Source organism: Gigantopelta aegis, chromosome 2, assembly GCF_016097555.1.
Source record: "Gigantopelta aegis isolate Gae_Host chromosome 2, Gae_host_genome, whole genome shotgun sequence".
NCBI lineage: Eukaryota > Metazoa > Mollusca > Gastropoda > Neomphalida > Peltospiridae > Gigantopelta > Gigantopelta aegis.
In genome coordinates, this window is record NC_054700.1 from 25,928,116 (window position 1) to 25,947,618 (window position 19,503).

The window sequence follows — 19,503 nt, forward strand, 5'->3', positions numbered from 1 at the left end:
GACATGCCGTCTCCTTCAGAAATAATGTAAATGGAATGTATTAAATTAACCGTTCTCAACAAGTTTATTTTCTTTTTCCATTTAATTATTTAATTCCTACTTCATGCGGTGTATTGTCATAGTAAGTGAATCTACAAATGTCAAGCATAGCCTGCCCAGAGGCAATTATATGCAGTCCAGAGTCATACTTTCTTAACTGATACACAGTCGAGATGTCGGGACTGAATAGATATTAATATTCCTGAAGGTGTGAAGATTGGTTATTTGCTGCACCTTCTCGCTGTTGTTAAAATATACCTTTTATATAACAGTAAAACTTTACTGTGGCCACTTAATACAGGTATTTTAGCGATTTAGGATCTGATTTAGGTGGCCGCTGGCCACGTTAAACAGGTGACTGCTTATTACAGGTGCATTTACATTATAAATCGTTTGGGAGGGAAAATGTTGGCCGCTTAAGGCAGGTGACTGCTGAGTACAGGTGGCCGCTAGGACAGGTTTGATTGTACCTTTAAATATGCATACCATTATTACATGGGTTAATACACTAAATTATCACATGGGTTTATGACATGAATATCATGGGTAATTTATAGGATAAATATATTTATTATATGTCAGTTTTTAATCCAGTCAACAATAAACAAAATTATTAAAATATATATTTTGTTAAATTATGCTGATAACATTAATTACAAGAATAAACAGTATTTTTCCGATTTAAAAATATGAACAAAAAGAAACACGCACAATTTTTACATGAAGATCTATGAGGAGTTGTACTGTGCGACACAGTTGATCACCTGATCAGAGGTCATGACCTCTGAAGTCATATTCCACAATGTGAAGAGAAAATAAAAATCACATGGGTATCTCTTCCACCGCAGTGTAATAATGAAAAAAACCCATCTGCCACAGTGATAAGAAAAAAAAAAAAAGGAAATGTTTTATTTAATAACACACTCAACCCATTTTATTTACGGTTATATGGCGTCGGACATATGGTTAAGGACCACACAGATATTGAGAGAGGAAACCTGCTGTCGCCACTTAAATGAGCTACTCTTTTCGATTGGCAGCAAAGGATCTTTTTATATGCACCATTTTACAGACACCACGGTCTTTGTTACACCAGTTGTGGAGCACTGGTTGGAACGAGAAATGGGCCCCACTGACAGGAATCAATCCTCAATCGATCGCGCATCAAGCGAGTGCTGTACCACTGAGCTACATCCCGCTCCCATGATAAGGGATCACCCAGCTATTTCAGCCAATCAGCGACGTGTAGCGGACAAATTTAGTTCTATGAAAAAGAGTACCACTTTTCTTTATTTTATTGTGTTGGTGTCTGAACAGACATGACAGTATGGTTATTGGTAGTACAATACCAAATAACTTCCGGCTGTGTCAAAGTTCGAGGTGCACCAAACTTTTGATAGAGAAGTGAACACCACAAGTCCTGTGATTGGTTATAAATGTGAGTGTGTTGGTTGTAAAAAATAATAGTTTCATCTTGGTAAAATAAATGTGCAATTTTATTTCATCTAGTACCAATGTGTCAAGTAGCCTTGTGCTTGAAACATGTATGGGGTACCTGTAAAAAAAAGTACTCAAATTTTGTGCGAAACTAGGGTAGTCATAGACGCTACCCGTTATCTCAGAAACGAGCAGCTTGACCCCCATTTTTTTCTGATTCACTTTAAGTGTAAGGGGTGGTAGTATTTATATCCGTGGCATTTATGTCGGTTGATACGTTGCAGGTAGGAGTTTTAGCCGTATATGTTACTATTGTCGTCTATGGGATTTGATTTGGTAGTGTACACCCTATAGCACATATTCAGTGCATAATAAAAAAATATTATGATTTTGTCATTTTATTTAATTAAACTATACTGGTTGATTAATTAGCCATCACTCGATCATGCAAGTTCACAATGACCTTGACCTTGACAATAATCTCTGTACATGGCTCTGAATGGAGTTTGAATCAAAGTTAGCACTGAAGAAAAGTTGGTTTTGGCCTATAATTCATACTGTAAAGATTTCAATAATTTCTTTTTACATGGTATTTGACTTGCCATATACAACTGCTCTTAAATATGGTATTATATATAGGCAACCTGAACTAAGATTTTAATAGCAATTTATTTTTATATTAAAAATAGCATGTGCCAATAGTGGGTTAATGTCTTTAGTTTCCATTAACATTGTTAATTTTTTATGTATGAAATTCTGAAAACTCAAATTTGTAAAGAAGTTGATTTTTATTGTCATTTTGACATATTTATAGGGTGCTAAGTTATATTTTAGACAAATTTGTAGTTTTATGCAAAATTTAAAGTAAATTTGAAGAAAAACTTTACCAAAAACATAATTAAATTTGTTGTCACTATTGTGCCTTCTGTTCTTATTTGTACATAACAATAAGGTTGTTAAACATATACTTAGATCTCCAGATCATTTTTGTTTCTTAATAATCACTTAGTTAGCTCTCATGAAAAGCATTTTGAGTTTATACTAGATTCAGAACCAATTTTTTCAGATTTGATTATCTGCCTTGGATTAAGTTGATAATTTATTTTATTGTTAAAGCTGTATTACCTAATGTTACTAGCTAAATAAAATGCTGGATTACAGATTGTAGGAATACATCTAATGTACATATTGTATTCATCCGGATTAGAAAATAATGCAAGCAAATAGATGTTGGGTAATTTTGTCATTTAAAAATAGTTTTTTTCAGTAATTAATCAAAAATAAATGTGTTAAAGCTGCATGATTATTCCAGATATCACAACTATTAAAACCTCCAACTACAGTAGGCTATAAATAAAATATAGTCAGGAATATTGGTGGCTGTCATTGGTTTTGATGGTTCATTATGAAAATCAGCATGGCCGATGGATTTGAAATTCCCACACCTGGTAACTTGAAGACACCCACACCCAGCATACAGGATTTCCTCCCAACACTAATGTTCAGGTCATTAAGTCATTACTTCATACAGGTACAGTCATGTTTGTGTTTCCTTCCTCAGACAGTGTATTTTTTTAATACTGATATTTCTTTGATGTGCCTGTTAAGGTCTTCATAATCTAGGGGTCAATCAAGTGCATGTGTTTTAATGGAATTCTTTAAAGGGGCAGAGGTACTCTGACTATCTTTGTTGTCTCTACATATATACCTGAGTACACACACCCAACTGAAAGTAAATATCTTCAGGAGTTTTATTTTAAAACATTTTGTTGTTTAATATGACATATTGCATTTGTACAAAACTATATGCAATATATATGCTTTTTGAGGGGTACATTATATTAGGTTGCACTGTAGAAACAACAGTTTCAGTGAGGTTGTCAGTTTATGTCAGAATACACCAGATCCTGGTTGTCATAAAGACACATAGCTGGACACTTTTTGAAAAATGTATGTTATCAGTATAGGTAGTACAATACCAAATAACTTCCGGCTGGGTCAAAGTTCGAGGTGCACCAAACTTTTGATAGAGAAGTGAACACCACAAGTCCTGTGATTGGTTATAAATGTGAGTGTGTTGGTTGTAAAAAATAATAGTTTCATCTGGGTAAAATAAATGTGCAATTTTATTTCATCTAGTACCAATGTGTCAAGTAGCCTAGTGCTTGAAACATGTATGGGGTACCTGTAAAAAAAAGTACTCAAATTTTGTGCGAAACTAGGGTAGTCATAGACGCTACCCGTTATCTCAGAAACGAGCAGCTTGACCCCCATTTTTTTCTGATTCACTTTAAGTGTAAGGGGTGGTAGTATTTATATCCGTGGCGTTTATGTCGGTTGATACGTTGCAGGTAGGAGTTTTAGCCGTATATGTTACTATTGTCGTCTATGGGATTTGATTTGGTAGTGTACACCCTATAGGAAGGGTATCATTGCCACTCGATTTTGGCATATCAAACTGACAGATGCATATCTGCTTAGCTACAGGCAAGACCATTGTTTACACTGCCTGTGTTACATATTTTTAACGAGAGTTGCTTCCCCTCAGTTACTCCATCTGTCAAGGAGGCTGGATAATTAAAGAAACATTTTATTTAACAACGCACTCAACACATTTTGTTTACGGTTATATGGCGTCAGACATATGGTTAAGGACCACACAGATTTTGAGAGGAAACCCGCTGTCGCCACATAGGCTACTCTTTTATGACAGGCAGCAAGGGATCTTTTATTTGCGCTTCCCACAGGCAGGATAGCACAAACCATGGCTTTTGTTGAACCAGTTATGGATCACTGGTCGGTGCATGTGGTTTACACCTACCCATTGAGCCTTGCGGAGAACTCACTCAGGGTTTGGAGTTGGTATCTGGATTAAAAAACCCATACCTCGACTGGGATCCGAACCCAGTACCTACCAGCCTGTAGACCGATGGCCTGCCACGATGACACCAAGGCCGGTATTGGATAATTAAAGTTGCAGGTGGCGAAGTATCAATTTTATTTGCTTAAATCCTGTCACAGAGGCTGTTCTCTTCGGGTCTGGTAGTATATAGCACCTACTGTTAATAATTTACCCAGTACTTGGCTTTCTGTTTGTATTGTCACTAATGTAAATAATCAATAGTGGTGAGATACCATAAGGCTGCCAGTCTCACCTGATGAAGTCGTTAGCACGACTAGCGAACGCGTCCCCACTGCTGCTCATGCGCTCCATGGAGGCCTCGCTTGAGTGTAGGGTGGGGTTGTTCTTGGCAAGGCACGTCAACACACACGTGATCACCTGCATCAGGCTGGCGGCTAGTGGGTCGTGTGACATCTTCATCTCGCGGTCCTTCGGGGTCACCTCGGGGATCAGCAACTACAGCACAAACAAAGAAAGGAATGTTTATTTAATAACACCTCAGTACAGGGACGAATTTAGCTCAGTCAGTTGAGTATTTGCCCGAGATTTAACCACCTCGGTGGATCCATTCAGCTAACTGGGTTTTATCTCGTTCCAACCAGTGCACCACAACTGGTCTAAGGCTGTGGTATGAGCTTTCCGGTGTGTGGGAACATATAAAAGATCCCATGCTACTATTGGAAAAATGTTGCGTGTTTCCTCTGACGACTACGTGTCAGAATTACTGTATGCTTCACATCCAATACCCAATGATTAATTAATCAATGTGTTCTAGTTGTGTCGTTAAACAAAACAAACATTACTTTACATACAGGATGTAAGATACTCTTATATACTACTCTTATGTCATGTGTTTTTGTAACACAAGTAGACTAGCCTATAAATGTATATACTATGACCGACAAAATTGTTTAGTACTAGTATACAATTCAAATGTCTTCAGTCATGTTGTACCCATGTATTGCGTGTCAGAAACAGTGTACTCGTAGGCAGCAGTGTTTGGAATGCCCTGTGTGTTTGCTATGGCAGCACCATAGATGCAACACAACTGTAACACAGGTTCCGATTTTGTCAAAACATTGAGGTGCAATTATAGCCAAATTGGTTCCGATTTCGCTTGATCCCTCTAAACTGACGGACACGTTTTCGCTTGATCCCCCTAGACTGACCGACATGGTTTTGCTTGATCCCCCTAGACTGACCGACATGTTTTCGCTTGATCCCCCTAGACTGACCGACACGTTTTCGCTTGATCCCCCTAGACTGACCGACACGTTTTTGTTAGTATCGTATTTCCGTACACGCCAATATTTTGTTGTATTTTCTTAGACATTTTTGTCGACTCCGTGTAGTAGCCAATCCCTCTTGTCTTAGAAGCTTAAAAAGTCAGCTAATACCCAGCTATATACGGTAAATAAATTTAGTCAGTCAGAAAAAAATGGATTGCTCATCGGATTCGTAGTTGCATTTTTTAACTCGTCCTTCAAATTTTTTACTCGCATTTAGTGAGCAGGCGAGTACTTTCTGCATCCCTGTTTAACACCCCCAGCACATTTTAAACTATAGCTATTTTGTGTCTAACATCTGGTACTTTTCAACTCTTCGTCTCACTGGCCTTTGAGGTCTGTTCCAGGGATCAACAACTTCAACAGATGTAATTTGTTTGGTGGAAGACATGTAGTGGAAAGTTGTAAATTCAACTCTGAATTAATTTTGGAGTTTTCTTAAGATACTTTTTAAGTCACATTGTTAAGATACTTAATTTAATTTTTTGGACAGAACTTTACAGGTTTTGGGGGAGGGGGGTGTTTGTTTGTTTGGGGATGGGGGGTTGGTGGGGGTCTACATAATTTTTATTTTAACATAAATAATTATTTTCATATTACTTACCTTTGACACCAAATGTTCCTTTTTGTTTTCATTCATTCCTATAGAGCACATTGCTTGTAATCATTGCTTATTGGATGTCAAACATTTGCTAATTCAGAGAAAATCCACTACATCGGGTTTTTTTTTAGGTATTTTCCCATAGACAGGACTGTGAATACCATGGCCTATGTTGTACCAATCAAGGGGCACTGGCTAGAATGGCAACCCTGTCACCTCCATCGCGTCTACTGAAAGCAACTAATCCATCCTCAGGGAATGATCTACCAGAGCTACATATCGCTCAACTTCGTTCTAGCCAGTGCACCACGACTAGTATATCAAAGGCCACGGTATGTGCTATCCCGTCTGTTGGGTGGTGTATGTAACAGATCCCTTGCTACTAATGGAAAAACTGTAGTGGTTGTCCTCTCTAAAACTATGTGTCAAAATTACCAAATGTTTGACATCCAATAGCCGATGATTAATAAATCAATGTGCTCTAGTGGTGTCATTAAACACAACAAATTTTAAGAAATTACAATTATTTTTTGGTTCCTGCAAGTATAGATGACAAAATAATGTGTACACCTTGAGCCGAATTTACAAAGCCTGTTTTTCTTAAACACAGGTGTTTAAGCATTGCAGATATATGTAGTTACACGTGTGCAAGTCATAAACAGGCTTTGTAAATTCGGCTGCATACGTTTCACAGCTTGCAAGTTGTACGTACCACCAGCTGATGTATAAGGTGATCTGCCACTTGTCCTAGTTTGTTGCTGAACAGCATGTAGTGACAGTTCTCAAAGTTTATCTTACATGCCAAGCGGTAAACATCACACACATGGCACAGGGATCTGAAAACACAATAAGATCTCTTACAATAACATCATGGATAAAAAGAGTATCAACCATCATTATTAAGTACTGTTATAACTACAATCACATACGGTTATAAGATTGATATAAATTATGAACGACTCACTAATAATATTCAGCATTTCAAATAACCTCTTTATGCTGTTATCCTTGTTTGGCTGGGTAACCATCTTGTTATAATGGCAGAACTGAAAATTTTACATTGGTTTTGCTGGTTTCTCAATGAAAATTTCAGCTAATTCATTTCATTTTGCATACCTGTTATACTTATGTATGTAGTACAATGTTCTAAAGTTAATATGAAAACCAAAAATGGGTTATGTAAAACAAGAATTGCGTGTGAGCGCCGGACAAATGAAGCTACCACTCTCAAAATTTTCAGATGCCTGAAATGGTAGCTCTATTCTATTTTTGGTATAGTTATACCCCTGGCTAAATATCCTACATATGACTGTAAGAACAAATAAACTCACTTCACAGGTATCACAGGAGGCAGAGTGCAAGTGGAGTCATCAATCACTTGAAGAATCCGGCTTAAACTGGTCAAACCACCAAGAATTCGGAAACTTACTTGATCGCTAGCAACCTGTAATAAAAACACAAACACAGTGTAAAGCCAGTCTATTAAAGTTTGTTCTGTTCAACGACACCACTAGAGCACATTGATTTATTAATCATCGGCTATTGTATGTAAAACATTTGGTAATTTTTACATAGTCATAGAGGAAACCTGCTACATTTTCCATTAGGAGCAAGGGATCTTTCATGTGCACCATACTATAGACAGGATAGCACATACCACAGCATTTGATATACTAGTCATGGTGCATTGGCTGGAATGAGAAATAGCTCACTGTGCCCACGGACGCGGATCAGGCAAATGCTTTACCACAGGGTTACGTCCCGCCCCCAATCTGGGTTCCCATACTGTCAAGACATAGGATTGGAGTCGATTATTTTGTTTACATATTTATTTCCATTCACTTGGATCAGGTAAGAGACAAAAGCTTACACTTAAGACTCACCTCTGCCACTCAGCAAATTCACCAATTGCTAATTTTTTTAGAAAGTGTTATAATTGATATTTTGTTGGAAAATAGCTATAGGTTTTATATTTTTGAGATAGTTTGATGAAATTTTTAACCCTGATTAGTTTAACCCATCAGTTTTATGTCAAGTTAACAAAATCAAGTTTTAATTAAGATGCCAGCAAGCAAACACAAGACTGTCTATTATATTATGTGGTGTTTTCCCTAGCTTGTTTTAGCATGGTGCAGCACCATGCCTCAATAGTCTAGCACCATCTTGCCTTAATCAGCACCATGCTGCCCTGAGATTAAACAAGCCTTTTTCACTAATTAATTCTAAAATTGCCTTTATAAAACACCCAAAAAGGTATTATTAATTAATAAAATATGCTTTTTATATCTTTTGTCATTCATTTATTAAAGCAAGCACATAAATTACATTAATGTTTATTTCAATTAATTTTTGTGTATTTTTAATGAAAAAAGTGCCCCGAAAATGGTGAAAATGCCACAAAAGTGTTTGGTCTACCATGCCTTGCCAAATTTCTAGGGAAATCACTATTATGTGAAAGTTTATCACTGTTTAAACACCATTATCCATATGACACTGTAAAGATAGTATTTGTTGCTTTTTATCAAATTCAAAACAAATAAGCTGGTACAAAAGCTTATTACATAAATTACAGGTAAATAGAATACCGTATTTGACAGGAAATAAGCCCATGTCTTTGAATAAGCCCAACTCCGTTTTGATAGCATTTAAGAAATTAGGCCCTCATTCGTAAATAAGCCCACCCCAACTTCGTCACCTTATAAATAACATGAAATTGCAAGTTTGCTCAAAGTTCATTTAAAAAGTCATACCTCCTGCAGATAATTAAACACAAATGTAACACAATATTTTACCACCAGTGAGATTTAGCAGTCTAACAATAACAGTGTGTAACATTGTTTTCACTTTCATGCCTGCAGCATTTCTCTGAAGTATCCAAGCCCAAGTATGAACTAAAAACCAATGTCTATTTTTACCACCACACTGGGTCCGCAGTTAATGCTAATTAAGCAAATACCTTATTCTGATTGGCTAAGAACAATGATCTTAGATTGACAATTCTTTGTAGTGTAAGCTGGCTGCCTGTGTCTGAAATGTGTGTATACGCTATTGAGTTTGTTGTTAATTGCTGTTGTTTTAAGTCTTCTCAGCATTAAATTTTGGATGTAAATAAACAGCACTGGTAAGTAATTGTAACATAGAAGGTGTGTTTCTGATAATTAGATACTAGTAAAAAAACCACAATTTAATTAATAAACAATTATTATTTATTAATAACAAATGGAACACTAATTAATAGATGTGCTACTGAACGTTTTTTGTTTTCTTCCTAGTTCATTTAAGTATTGTTATTTATTTTAATTATTATTATGAATTTTTTTTTCAACAAAACTGGCCCCTTGTCTGGGAATAAGCCCACCCCATGCTAAGCTCACAATGAGTTGTCTTGGCCCCCTGGGCTTATTTCCGGTCAAATACGGTAAGTGAAAAACTTATCCTATGGTTTAAGAGTTACTTAGAAAATCGTAAGCAATTAGCTATGATCAATTGGTGTACATCTAGTAATAAATCTGTATTGGCAGGAGTACCACAGGGATCAGTATTTGGTTCCAGTCCTGTTCTTGGTTTATATTAATGATATTGTTGACAATGTTAGTTGTAATATTAGATTATTTGCCGACGATACTTCTCTTTACATTACTTTAGATGATTATGCTTTGGGATATCGGACAAAAACTTAGATCTATGTTTGATATGACAATGGGCAGATAAATGGACAAATGGCAGGTTAAGTTCTTACTTGGTAAAACAAAATCTATTACCTTTTCAAGGAAAAATCATACTCAACCCAACCAGATTTGAATTTAGGTGATTCAAAAATAAACTAGGTTAAAAATCATAAACATCTTGGTCTAACATTTCAAAATGATGGACACTTCATTTATTTGAATTAAAAAAAAAAAAAAGTGTTTTATTTAACGACGCACTCAACACATTTTATTTACGGTTATATGGCGTCAGACATATGGTTAAGGACCACACAGATTTTTTTAGAGGAAACCCGCTGTCGCCATATAGGCTATTCTTTTACGACAGGCAGCAAGGGATCTTTTATTTGCGCTTCCCACAGGCAGGATAGCACAAACCATGGCCTTTGTTGAACCAGTTATGGATCACTGGTCGGTGCAAGTGGTTTACACCTACCCACTGAGCCTTGCGGAGCACTCACTCAGGGTTTGGAGTCGGTATCTGGATTAAAAATCCCATGCCTCACCTGGGATCCGAACCCAGCACCTACCAGCCTGTAGGCCGATGGCCTAAATACAACGCCACTGAGGCCGGTCTTATTTTAATAAATATTGTTTTTTAAAAAAAACTAAATGACACAGTGATTTCTTACTTGTCTTTTTAATCTTTAGACTACTGAATTAATTTTTGACAAAATCCACGTTGAGTGGGTACAAGTTTATAATTTTTGAATCGGTAAGTATTATTTTCGTGGGTTTTTCTAATTTTTATATTTTAGATCAGTTAAGTGTTGATTAAAATTAGGAAAAAAATAGAAAACATTGTGTTTACTTACGGGCATTTGTGGCCAGCTGTCCAGTATTTATGTCCATTATTACCAAAACCAGTAGTTTTCTGACCAGAATTTTTTTTTATATCAAAATATTTTGTGATTTTTGTTGTTAGTAAAACAATCAAATTAGCTGTCACAATCAGCTATTGATCACTGAAAAACAAAAAACTAAAGATACAGGAAAGTTGTGTGCAAAAAGGTGGGAAATATGAATTGGGGAATGCACTGTATACAGTCTACAGCATGACGTCGGGCGAGATATCTTGCCTTCAGCAGTCAGAAGGTTATACTATTTATTAATGATGGTTTAAAATAGTTAAACCATTATTAAAGTTACTGTGTGAAGAATTAGTAACTACTCTAAATGCAACTGCTTGAACATAAGGATAAACATTTACCTTTTTCTCCAAAATTCTGGAGAGTTCAACAACCGCTCGATCAAGGGCCGACACTCTGTTTTGCGGCCAAGGTCCTGTGTCCTGACTCTGTAAGTATTTACTCAAGTCTTTCACAATTTTTTGCAGCCTGAAGAGAAAAGCCAAAATTACTGGCCACATCAAAACTAATAATTTAAACCTACCAGTGCCATACATTGGTTATACAAATGGGTCTTACTGAATGAATCAAAACTGAAAATATACGAGTAAATTTTGTAATCATTAACATAGCATAACATTTTCTTCAAAAAAAGAGCATTTGCCATTCAACTTGAGCAGGATAAACCCAATTATTTTAACACATTAACTAGTTTTTAAACACTAATTCATTAAAATATATATATCTTAACTATATATATTTTAGCTTGACACAAAACTTTATTTGTAGATATTGTATTTAAATTGAAATTAACAACATAAAAAAATGCAATTGAAAATCTAGCCTGAAGTAAACCAGCTATGTCACGTGATCTCTATTTTAGTCATTGACCAAAAATATAAAAATATATTTAGTCATCGTATACTGCTAATATATAGTGAAACCATTTAAAACTGGAGACCCACAAGACCAAGTGAAAAGTTTGTACTGACATTTATAAAGGAATTATAAAAAACATCTGGGTTTGGCTTCTTTTTTCTTTTTTTAGAAATTGTGGTATATTTAGTCCAGTTTTGAGAGATTTTACCGTATGTAGTGATTGTATGATAAATGTAAAAAATAGTTTGACTTACTTGGCTTTGTGGTCTGATTCCGTTGTCTGTTGTTTATTAGCCAGTGATCCTTCATACTCCAAACCCCTGAAACAAACAAAGGAACAAAAATGGTGATGGTAAACTAATGTAAAAAGCTGTATTGAAATTGTAGTTGTCATGTTAGTCTGAGTTAATTTAATGGCATCAATGTCGATGTATTACCTTTGTAAACACAAGTGATTTTTAACAGCACAAATAATTGCTATTACGACACAAGTGTTATGTGCCCGAAACTGGCATTGGATTTTTTACAGCATTATCTGTCTGTTCTGTTCAACATATAGCAGCACTATAAATATACTCATACTGGTCAAATAGGGCACACCCACCACTATGAGATTATGTACTCATTGTGAAAATGACAAACCCAGAAATAACTGTTTTATGAAAATCGGTAAAATTTCCACCCACACTAATGACTTGTTTTACAGAAAGTTAACAAACCTTGATGTCATTCTCTGTCTGAGTTTCTTCCATCGTTTCTTGAGAGCCTTCTGTCGTTCTTTAACTGTCACTATTTTAGGATGATTGCTGTTATCAGGGGCATTCACAATGTGACTCAGGTTGAACATTTCCTAGTACAATATAGTTACATTGATACAATGTGTTAACAAACAAATAAATTCCATATACTCTATTACAGAGGATTCTGCTTTACACTAAATCTATTTAACCCATTTTGACAGAGTGCAAATGATAAAAGCTAGATAAGATGTAAAGTTAAATAAAGTTTGTTTTGTTTAACTACACCACTGGAGCACACTGATTAATTAATCATTGGCTATTGGATGTCAAACATTTCGTAATTCTGACTCGTAGTCATCAGAGGAATCCCGGTACATTTTTCCTAATGAAGCAAGGGATCTTTTATATGCACTTTCCCACAGACAGGAAAGCACATACCACGGCCTTTGTCCAGTTGTGGTGCACTGGTTGGAACAAGAAAAAATCCAATCAGCTGAATGGATCCACCGAGGTGGTTCAATCCTGCAACGCAAGCACCTCAAGCGAGCACTCAACTGACTGAGCTAAATCCCACCTCTAGATGTACAGTAAAAGACAATGTACAAACTAAAAGTGAAAACAGACTGCAATAATTCATACGATATATAAACATTAAAAAATATATGTGTGAGTAAGACATAACAAGAATCTGATTCAGAATCATGAAAATAGTAATGTCTGAACTCATCTATGGTATTCCATTTATTGTGCATTGTGAGAACTTGTGTAAATCATTAACAATTTTAAATCTATATGCAGCTTCGTTAATATGTTCTAATTTGATAAAGAATTCCATTTATTCTTAAAATGTGTACATAACATTGAATAATATTAAAGCAAAATGCAATTACAACCTAATTTGATGCACAGTAGCCTTCATTGTTAGAACATGTATAAATCATAGAACAATTAATTAAAAAATTAGGGAATCGAGTTTTCAATCATCCCAAGTTGCTTTATTTTAAGGCCTGCATCTTAGTCCTGAGAACAACATTTTGAATAGACATAGCTTACTGACTGTCTTCCTCTCTTAAGTGGTACTCTATGCAATATGCAGTTTTGTATTCAGATTAACTGTCAACATGTTACATTCTTGTTCAAGGCGTAGAGAAGTGACCAGTAGACTTACTATTTCCTGATTGGACATGGTTTTTCCTGAATTGTTATCTTTCAAGCCTTGCTGATGTTTCTTGCCTCTCAGATGACTGAGCAAATACACTTCCGAGGGAATCTAAAATGTAGTGAACAACAACAACATGTCACTAATGGTAAAACAGAGTTAAAAACTGTATGACATACACAAAGGAGAAGGAAGGAACCTGCTACATACAAAATTGGAAAACAAAACAAACAATATTAACAATTATTATAAAACTTAGTTTGTTACCAGACAGGATGATCTGTAAAAACCAATCTCCATGAAAGTCAACCTTGATCTGTAACTCTATATGATAATGATAAACACAAAATCTCAGCTCTATTATCTTGAGGTCTTGCAAAATAAAAGTCTGGAAACTATGGACATACAGACAAATAGACATAGAAACTATAGTCTCCTCAAGCTGGACTGGTTGGGGACTAATAAATACTACTTTAATCTCATTTTGTGTTTACAAAAAACATTTTTGTAGGAGGATGGATGGACTATAAGCTAAAATGATTGTTTGGTAACACATTACAAATTATTTAATTTCAGTTTTGTAAATAATTTCAGTATTTTTTTGTTTTGGAAAAAAACTAAAAAATACTATTTTTGTGTCCAGTTTAAAAAACAATTGGCTAAGAAATAAATAACTTATAGTAAATTCCATGGAATGAAAAAAGGCATTCCCTGTGGGACAGACTATAAGTAGTTAGCAAACAAGATGTACACCTATAAAAAGAAATTCTTAACAGGCCAAACAGATTAACATGTTTGACATTGAGAGAAAAGTGCTGAAAACCCACCAAATAGTTGCAGACTGTGCACAACTTCTGAACATCATACGGAGTGAGCTGGGGTGCGTCATTGTGATCTTCAGTAGAATGACGTAAAATGGTCATTTCAAACGCCTTCTCGCGGATCTGCTGAAGAATTTCCTCATGGCGCTGGGAGCTTTCATCTTGCTATAATGACAGACAGCATAAGAACTGAACAGTAGTTACAAAAATAACTTTGAAAGTCTAATGAAAATGATGGCAAGTTTATGAAGACACTGATCCAAATTTATTAGGCCTGTTTTCCAAAACACTCAGGTGTTTAAGCACTAAATATATGTAGTTACTGAAGTGCAAGACAAAATATTTAGCTCATCATGTTTAATCAATAACAAACAAGATTAAACAATTTTGATGATCATTTAAATAATTTTTAACATAGAGTTTACAGTGTTCTAAATATAAGTGCAAAGTTCAAATCATACTAAGGCCAAAAATATATATATAATACTCCTCTGGTCAGACCAAAGTTCCAGAATTGACATGGTGATGCATTGTTTTTTGTTTGTTTTGGGGGTTTTTTGGTGGGATGTATTGGGATTTTCTGTCCTCATCTACCTTTGTCCCTCCTCATTGGTGAAGGTGGCACCTCATTTGTCTTAGTACCCTAAATGCTTTCCTTCAGAGGTTCCATCAGTTTTCATATAGACAAGACAATTTTTTACAACTCGACTTTGTCTCCAAATGTTTTAAAAACAAGCCCTGCTACGCATTTAGAACAGATCCTGTTTTTAGAGAGACGATGAGTTACAGTATTATTATTTGAGAGTGTTTTGCATTATTTCTGGTATAGATGGCATTGTTATAGCTAGTGGGAAATTTGAAAACATATGTTGACACACAGGGTCAAAATCAATGCACAAGCTGACCAGAGACCAGTAATATATATATATATATATATATATATATATATATATATATATATATATATATATATATATATATTTCTTTGCTTAATATGTCACAATATATAATAAAATGCCAGTGTAAAGAGGTGTATGTTAAGACTTCACAGTACAAACCTTTTGCTGTATTTTCTTCTGCAGCTCCTGTATGTGAGTCTGCTGTTGAGCATTCAGTGTGGCCAGTCTCTCCTGCCTCTCTCTGACAACAACAAAAACAGAGGACCAGTCACAACACACACTATCATCTAATTTAAACAAAAACACTCACTCAAAACTGGGACTGAATGAATTTAACGTTATTATATCCCAGCACAAACAAAAAAATTAGGTGTCAAATACCCATGTTCACATAATAATTACAATAGTTATTCAATAACACAAAATACTTGAAATGATGCATCGTCTTGGATGCAAGGGATCTCAACAATTTTTTTTTTTTAATTCAAACTTTTGATCAGCAATAGTAAAAAAAATGTGTTTTGTTGAACACCACTGAAGTAAATTGATTACTATTGGATGTCAAACACTTTTAAAAATAATTTTTTCATATAGTCTCAGAGAGGAAACCCGCTACATTTTTCCATTAGTAGCTAGGGATCTTTTAAATGCACCATCCCACAGACAGGACAGCACATGCCATGGCCTTTGATAGACCAGTTGTGGTATACTGGCTGGAACGAGAAATAGCCCAATGGGCCCACCAATGGAAATAGTGTTAATAAATCTGAAAATTGATTAGCAACTACTATTTAACATTTCAGCAACCTCTGAAACTTGAACAGTAAATCACGATACTACACTGAACAACATGTTCCTTGCCAAATGTATTGTTACAAAATGTGATAAAACTGACGTCTATAATGCACACAGTATTCTACTTGTTAACGTATATAATCTCCAGAATACTGAAGATTAACTAACTTCTCTTTTGTCTTCAAGATTTCCGTTCTCTCCTTCTCTTTCTCTAGCTGCTGCTGCTCAATGCGAGCGTGTCGCTGTTTTCTCTTCTCCTGCATCTCCTCGAGGCGGGCTTTGCGTTCTGCTTCCAGAGCTTTCCGACGTTCTTCCACCGCGGCTTCTTTAGCTTGTTTTTCCTCCGTCCTTTTCTGTCTCTCCTCCTAATAACACAGCGATAATCCAGTGTTCATATACAAAACACAACCTTTCTTACAACTGTAGAAATGTTTTAAGAATCAGAAACACTGGTCTTGACATTTAATACAAATACTGTAAAATAAAATTACCTCCAATCACAAATGTAGGAGTTTTAGTAGGAGGGTCTAGACTCTGGCAAGCAAAATTATGAAGGGCATCGAGTCATGCTCTCCAGGAAAATATATTGAAAACAAATTGACTGAGATGGCAGGTTCAACTACAGAAACCATTAAGGGAACATTTTGTTTTCAAAATCTTGATTAGTGATATTTCTAGTCAATTGAAAATTGATTAGCAATTACTGTTTATTGTTTTAAAATTGTGTAGCGATCTCTGAAACTTGCATAGCAAATCACGATGCAATACTGAACAAAATATTCTCTGCCATCCCCGTGCACAGGCGCCTAATATAACATACAAGGTTTTTTTATTATAAAAGTGTATTCCATATCTACCATCAGATCCTGAAGTCTGGCTTCAGATTCCTTCTGTTTGGACAAAATATCATGTCTTTTGTTCTGTGCCTCCAGTGTGTTGATGAATGCAATTTCATTAGCCTGTAATAATAAAAAAAATAAAAATAATAATAACAAGTTTTAAAGAAAACAAGCATTCTGAGAATACTGCTAAAGAAATACATGTCCCCTAACATGCCCAACAAATTATCGTATCTCCTAAATTCAAGAACCATTACTCTGTGAAAAATTGGGTAAATTGCCATGAAAGACAAACTTGATCTGTAACAGAACATGATAAAGCTATACACAAAAGTTCAGCTCAATATCTCAAATTATTGTAAAAAAAAAAAAAAAACCATCCAGAAAATTAAATTTCTTATCGACTAAGTTCAAGGGCCATAACTCTGTCAAAAATGGGTAAATCGCCAAGAAAGTCAAACTTGATCTCTAACAGTACATGATAAAGCAAACCACAAATTTCAGCTCAATATCTCAAGGCATTATGGAAAAAAACATCCGAAAAACTCTATGTGGTAAGGACGGATGGGCAGGTGGACAGATGGAGATGAAACCTATAGTCCCCTCCGGTTGGACGGTAGGGCAGGCCATAGGCTTTCACATTTCATTAGAAACACTTTTTTGGTTTCCCTGATTTGTGATCACAGGATGGGAATGCACAAGAAAAGTAAGAAATATTTCAAATTCAAACCTTTGCCTCTTCTTCATGAGCTTTCTTTGACTTAATCTTCAGCTGACTTTGACGTTTCTCCTCAGCGCGATGCAGTTTGCGTTCAATCGTCGCCCATCGCTGACGCATCAGCTCTTCCTTCCACTGCTGTACCTCCTCAACCTGTCACAAAAAAAAAGTAAAAGGTTTTTTGTTTGTTTGAGCACATTGATTTGTTACTCACTGGCTATTAGACATGTAACATTTGATAATTCTGACAAAAACCGCTATATTTTCCATTAGTAGCAAGGAATCATTCATATGCACTTATTCAGACAGCACAACACATACCATGGCCTTTGATATACCAGTCATGGGACAGAAAAAAAAATCATCAAAGAATGGGTCCTTCAAAGGCGTTCAATCCTTTGACCAAACAAGCACCACAGGGGAGCACTGTACTATGGTTAAATACCATACAATATCACATACTGTGTTTTCTGCATCTCACCATCGGTGGTAAACAAATATAAATCATTCTTTGCTTTGTCCTAAAACAAATCTCTCTCTTTACAGGGCATGAAGGCAAAGGAATGAGTGTTTAACAACACTTCATCACATATATTGCAGCAAGGAAGGAAGGAAATGGTTTATTTAACGACACACTCAACACATTTTATTTACGGTTATATGGCATCAGACATATGGTTAAGGACCACATATATACTGAGGGAGGAAACCCGCTGTCGCCACTTCATGGGCTACTCTTTTCGATCAGCAGCAAGGGATCTTTTATATGTACCATCCCATAGACAAGATAGCATATACCACGGCCTTTGATGTACCAGTCGTGGTGCACTGGCTGGAGCAAGAAATAGCCTAATGGGCCCCCTAACGGTGAATTGATCCCAAAACGACCACACATCAAGCGAACGCTTTACCACTGGGCTACGTCTCGCCCCATATATTGCAGCAAGAACAGAAATGACTGCATGTTTAATAAAATCACAAAAAATGTTTCATCAGCTATTGGGCATAACAATGGCAATACTTGGTTTGTAGATGAAGTTTAAAAGTTTATTTTTGTTTAACACCACCACTAGAGCACATTGATTAATTAATCATTGGCTATTGGACGTCAAACATTTGGTCATTCTGACATTTTTCCTAATGCAGCAAGGGATCTTTTATATGCACATTACCACAGACAGGAAAGCACATACCATAATGACCTTTGACCAGTTGTGGTGTAGTGGTTGGAACAAGAAAAAACCCAATCAGTTAAATGGATCCACTGAGGTGGTTCAATCCTGTAACACAAGCACCTCAAGCGACTGAGCTAAATCCCGCACCTGGTTTGATCAGAGATAGACAGACTATTATTAATTAACAGCAGCACAGTCTGTTATAATTATGCCCCTTATTACATGATGACACAAGTTTGAATAGGGTATAACCATCAAGGCGGTTCAACCCAATGATCCACTTTACACCACTGAGCTACAAGCTACTCTCCTAACTGATAAAGATACGCAAGATAATACTTGATGGTAGACATTGTCACGGAAAAAGAAAGAAAGAAACGTTTTATTTAATGATGCACTCAACACATTTTATTTACAGTTATATGGGGTCAGACATATAGTTAAGGACCACACAGATTTTGAGAGGAAACCCAGTGTCGCCACTACATGGGCTACTCTTTCCGATTAGCAGCAAGGGATCTTTTATTTGCGTTTCCCACAGGCAGGATAGCACAAACCATGGCTTTTGTTGAACCAGTTATGGATCAATGGTCAGTGCAAGTCGGTATCTGGATTAAAAATCCCATGCCTCGACTGGGATCCGAACCCAGTACCTACC

At 35.9% G+C, this 19,503-nt stretch overlaps 1 protein-coding gene across 1 annotated transcript in view; it reads right to left on the bottom strand.

Moving 5' to 3' along the window:
- LOC121383184 (S phase cyclin A-associated protein in the endoplasmic reticulum-like) overlaps positions 1-19,503 on the bottom strand; it is a 134,819-nt gene that overhangs the window by 90,574 nt on the left and 24,742 nt on the right. The window contains exons 12-23 of the mRNA XM_041513037.1: positions 17,683-17,823; positions 16,971-17,072; positions 16,282-16,478; positions 15,478-15,559; positions 14,426-14,584; positions 13,608-13,709; positions 12,419-12,549; positions 11,954-12,019; positions 11,183-11,309; positions 7,597-7,709; positions 6,978-7,101; positions 4,632-4,834 (exon numbers count right to left, since the gene is read on the bottom strand). Coding sequence (XP_041368971.1) covers positions 4,632-4,834; positions 6,978-7,101; positions 7,597-7,709; positions 11,183-11,309; positions 11,954-12,019; positions 12,419-12,549; positions 13,608-13,709; positions 14,426-14,584; positions 15,478-15,559; positions 16,282-16,478; positions 16,971-17,072; positions 17,683-17,823 — 1,547 coding nt within the window. The remainder of the gene's footprint in view (positions 1-4,631; positions 4,835-6,977; positions 7,102-7,596; positions 7,710-11,182; positions 11,310-11,953; positions 12,020-12,418; positions 12,550-13,607; positions 13,710-14,425; positions 14,585-15,477; positions 15,560-16,281; positions 16,479-16,970; positions 17,073-17,682; positions 17,824-19,503) is intronic.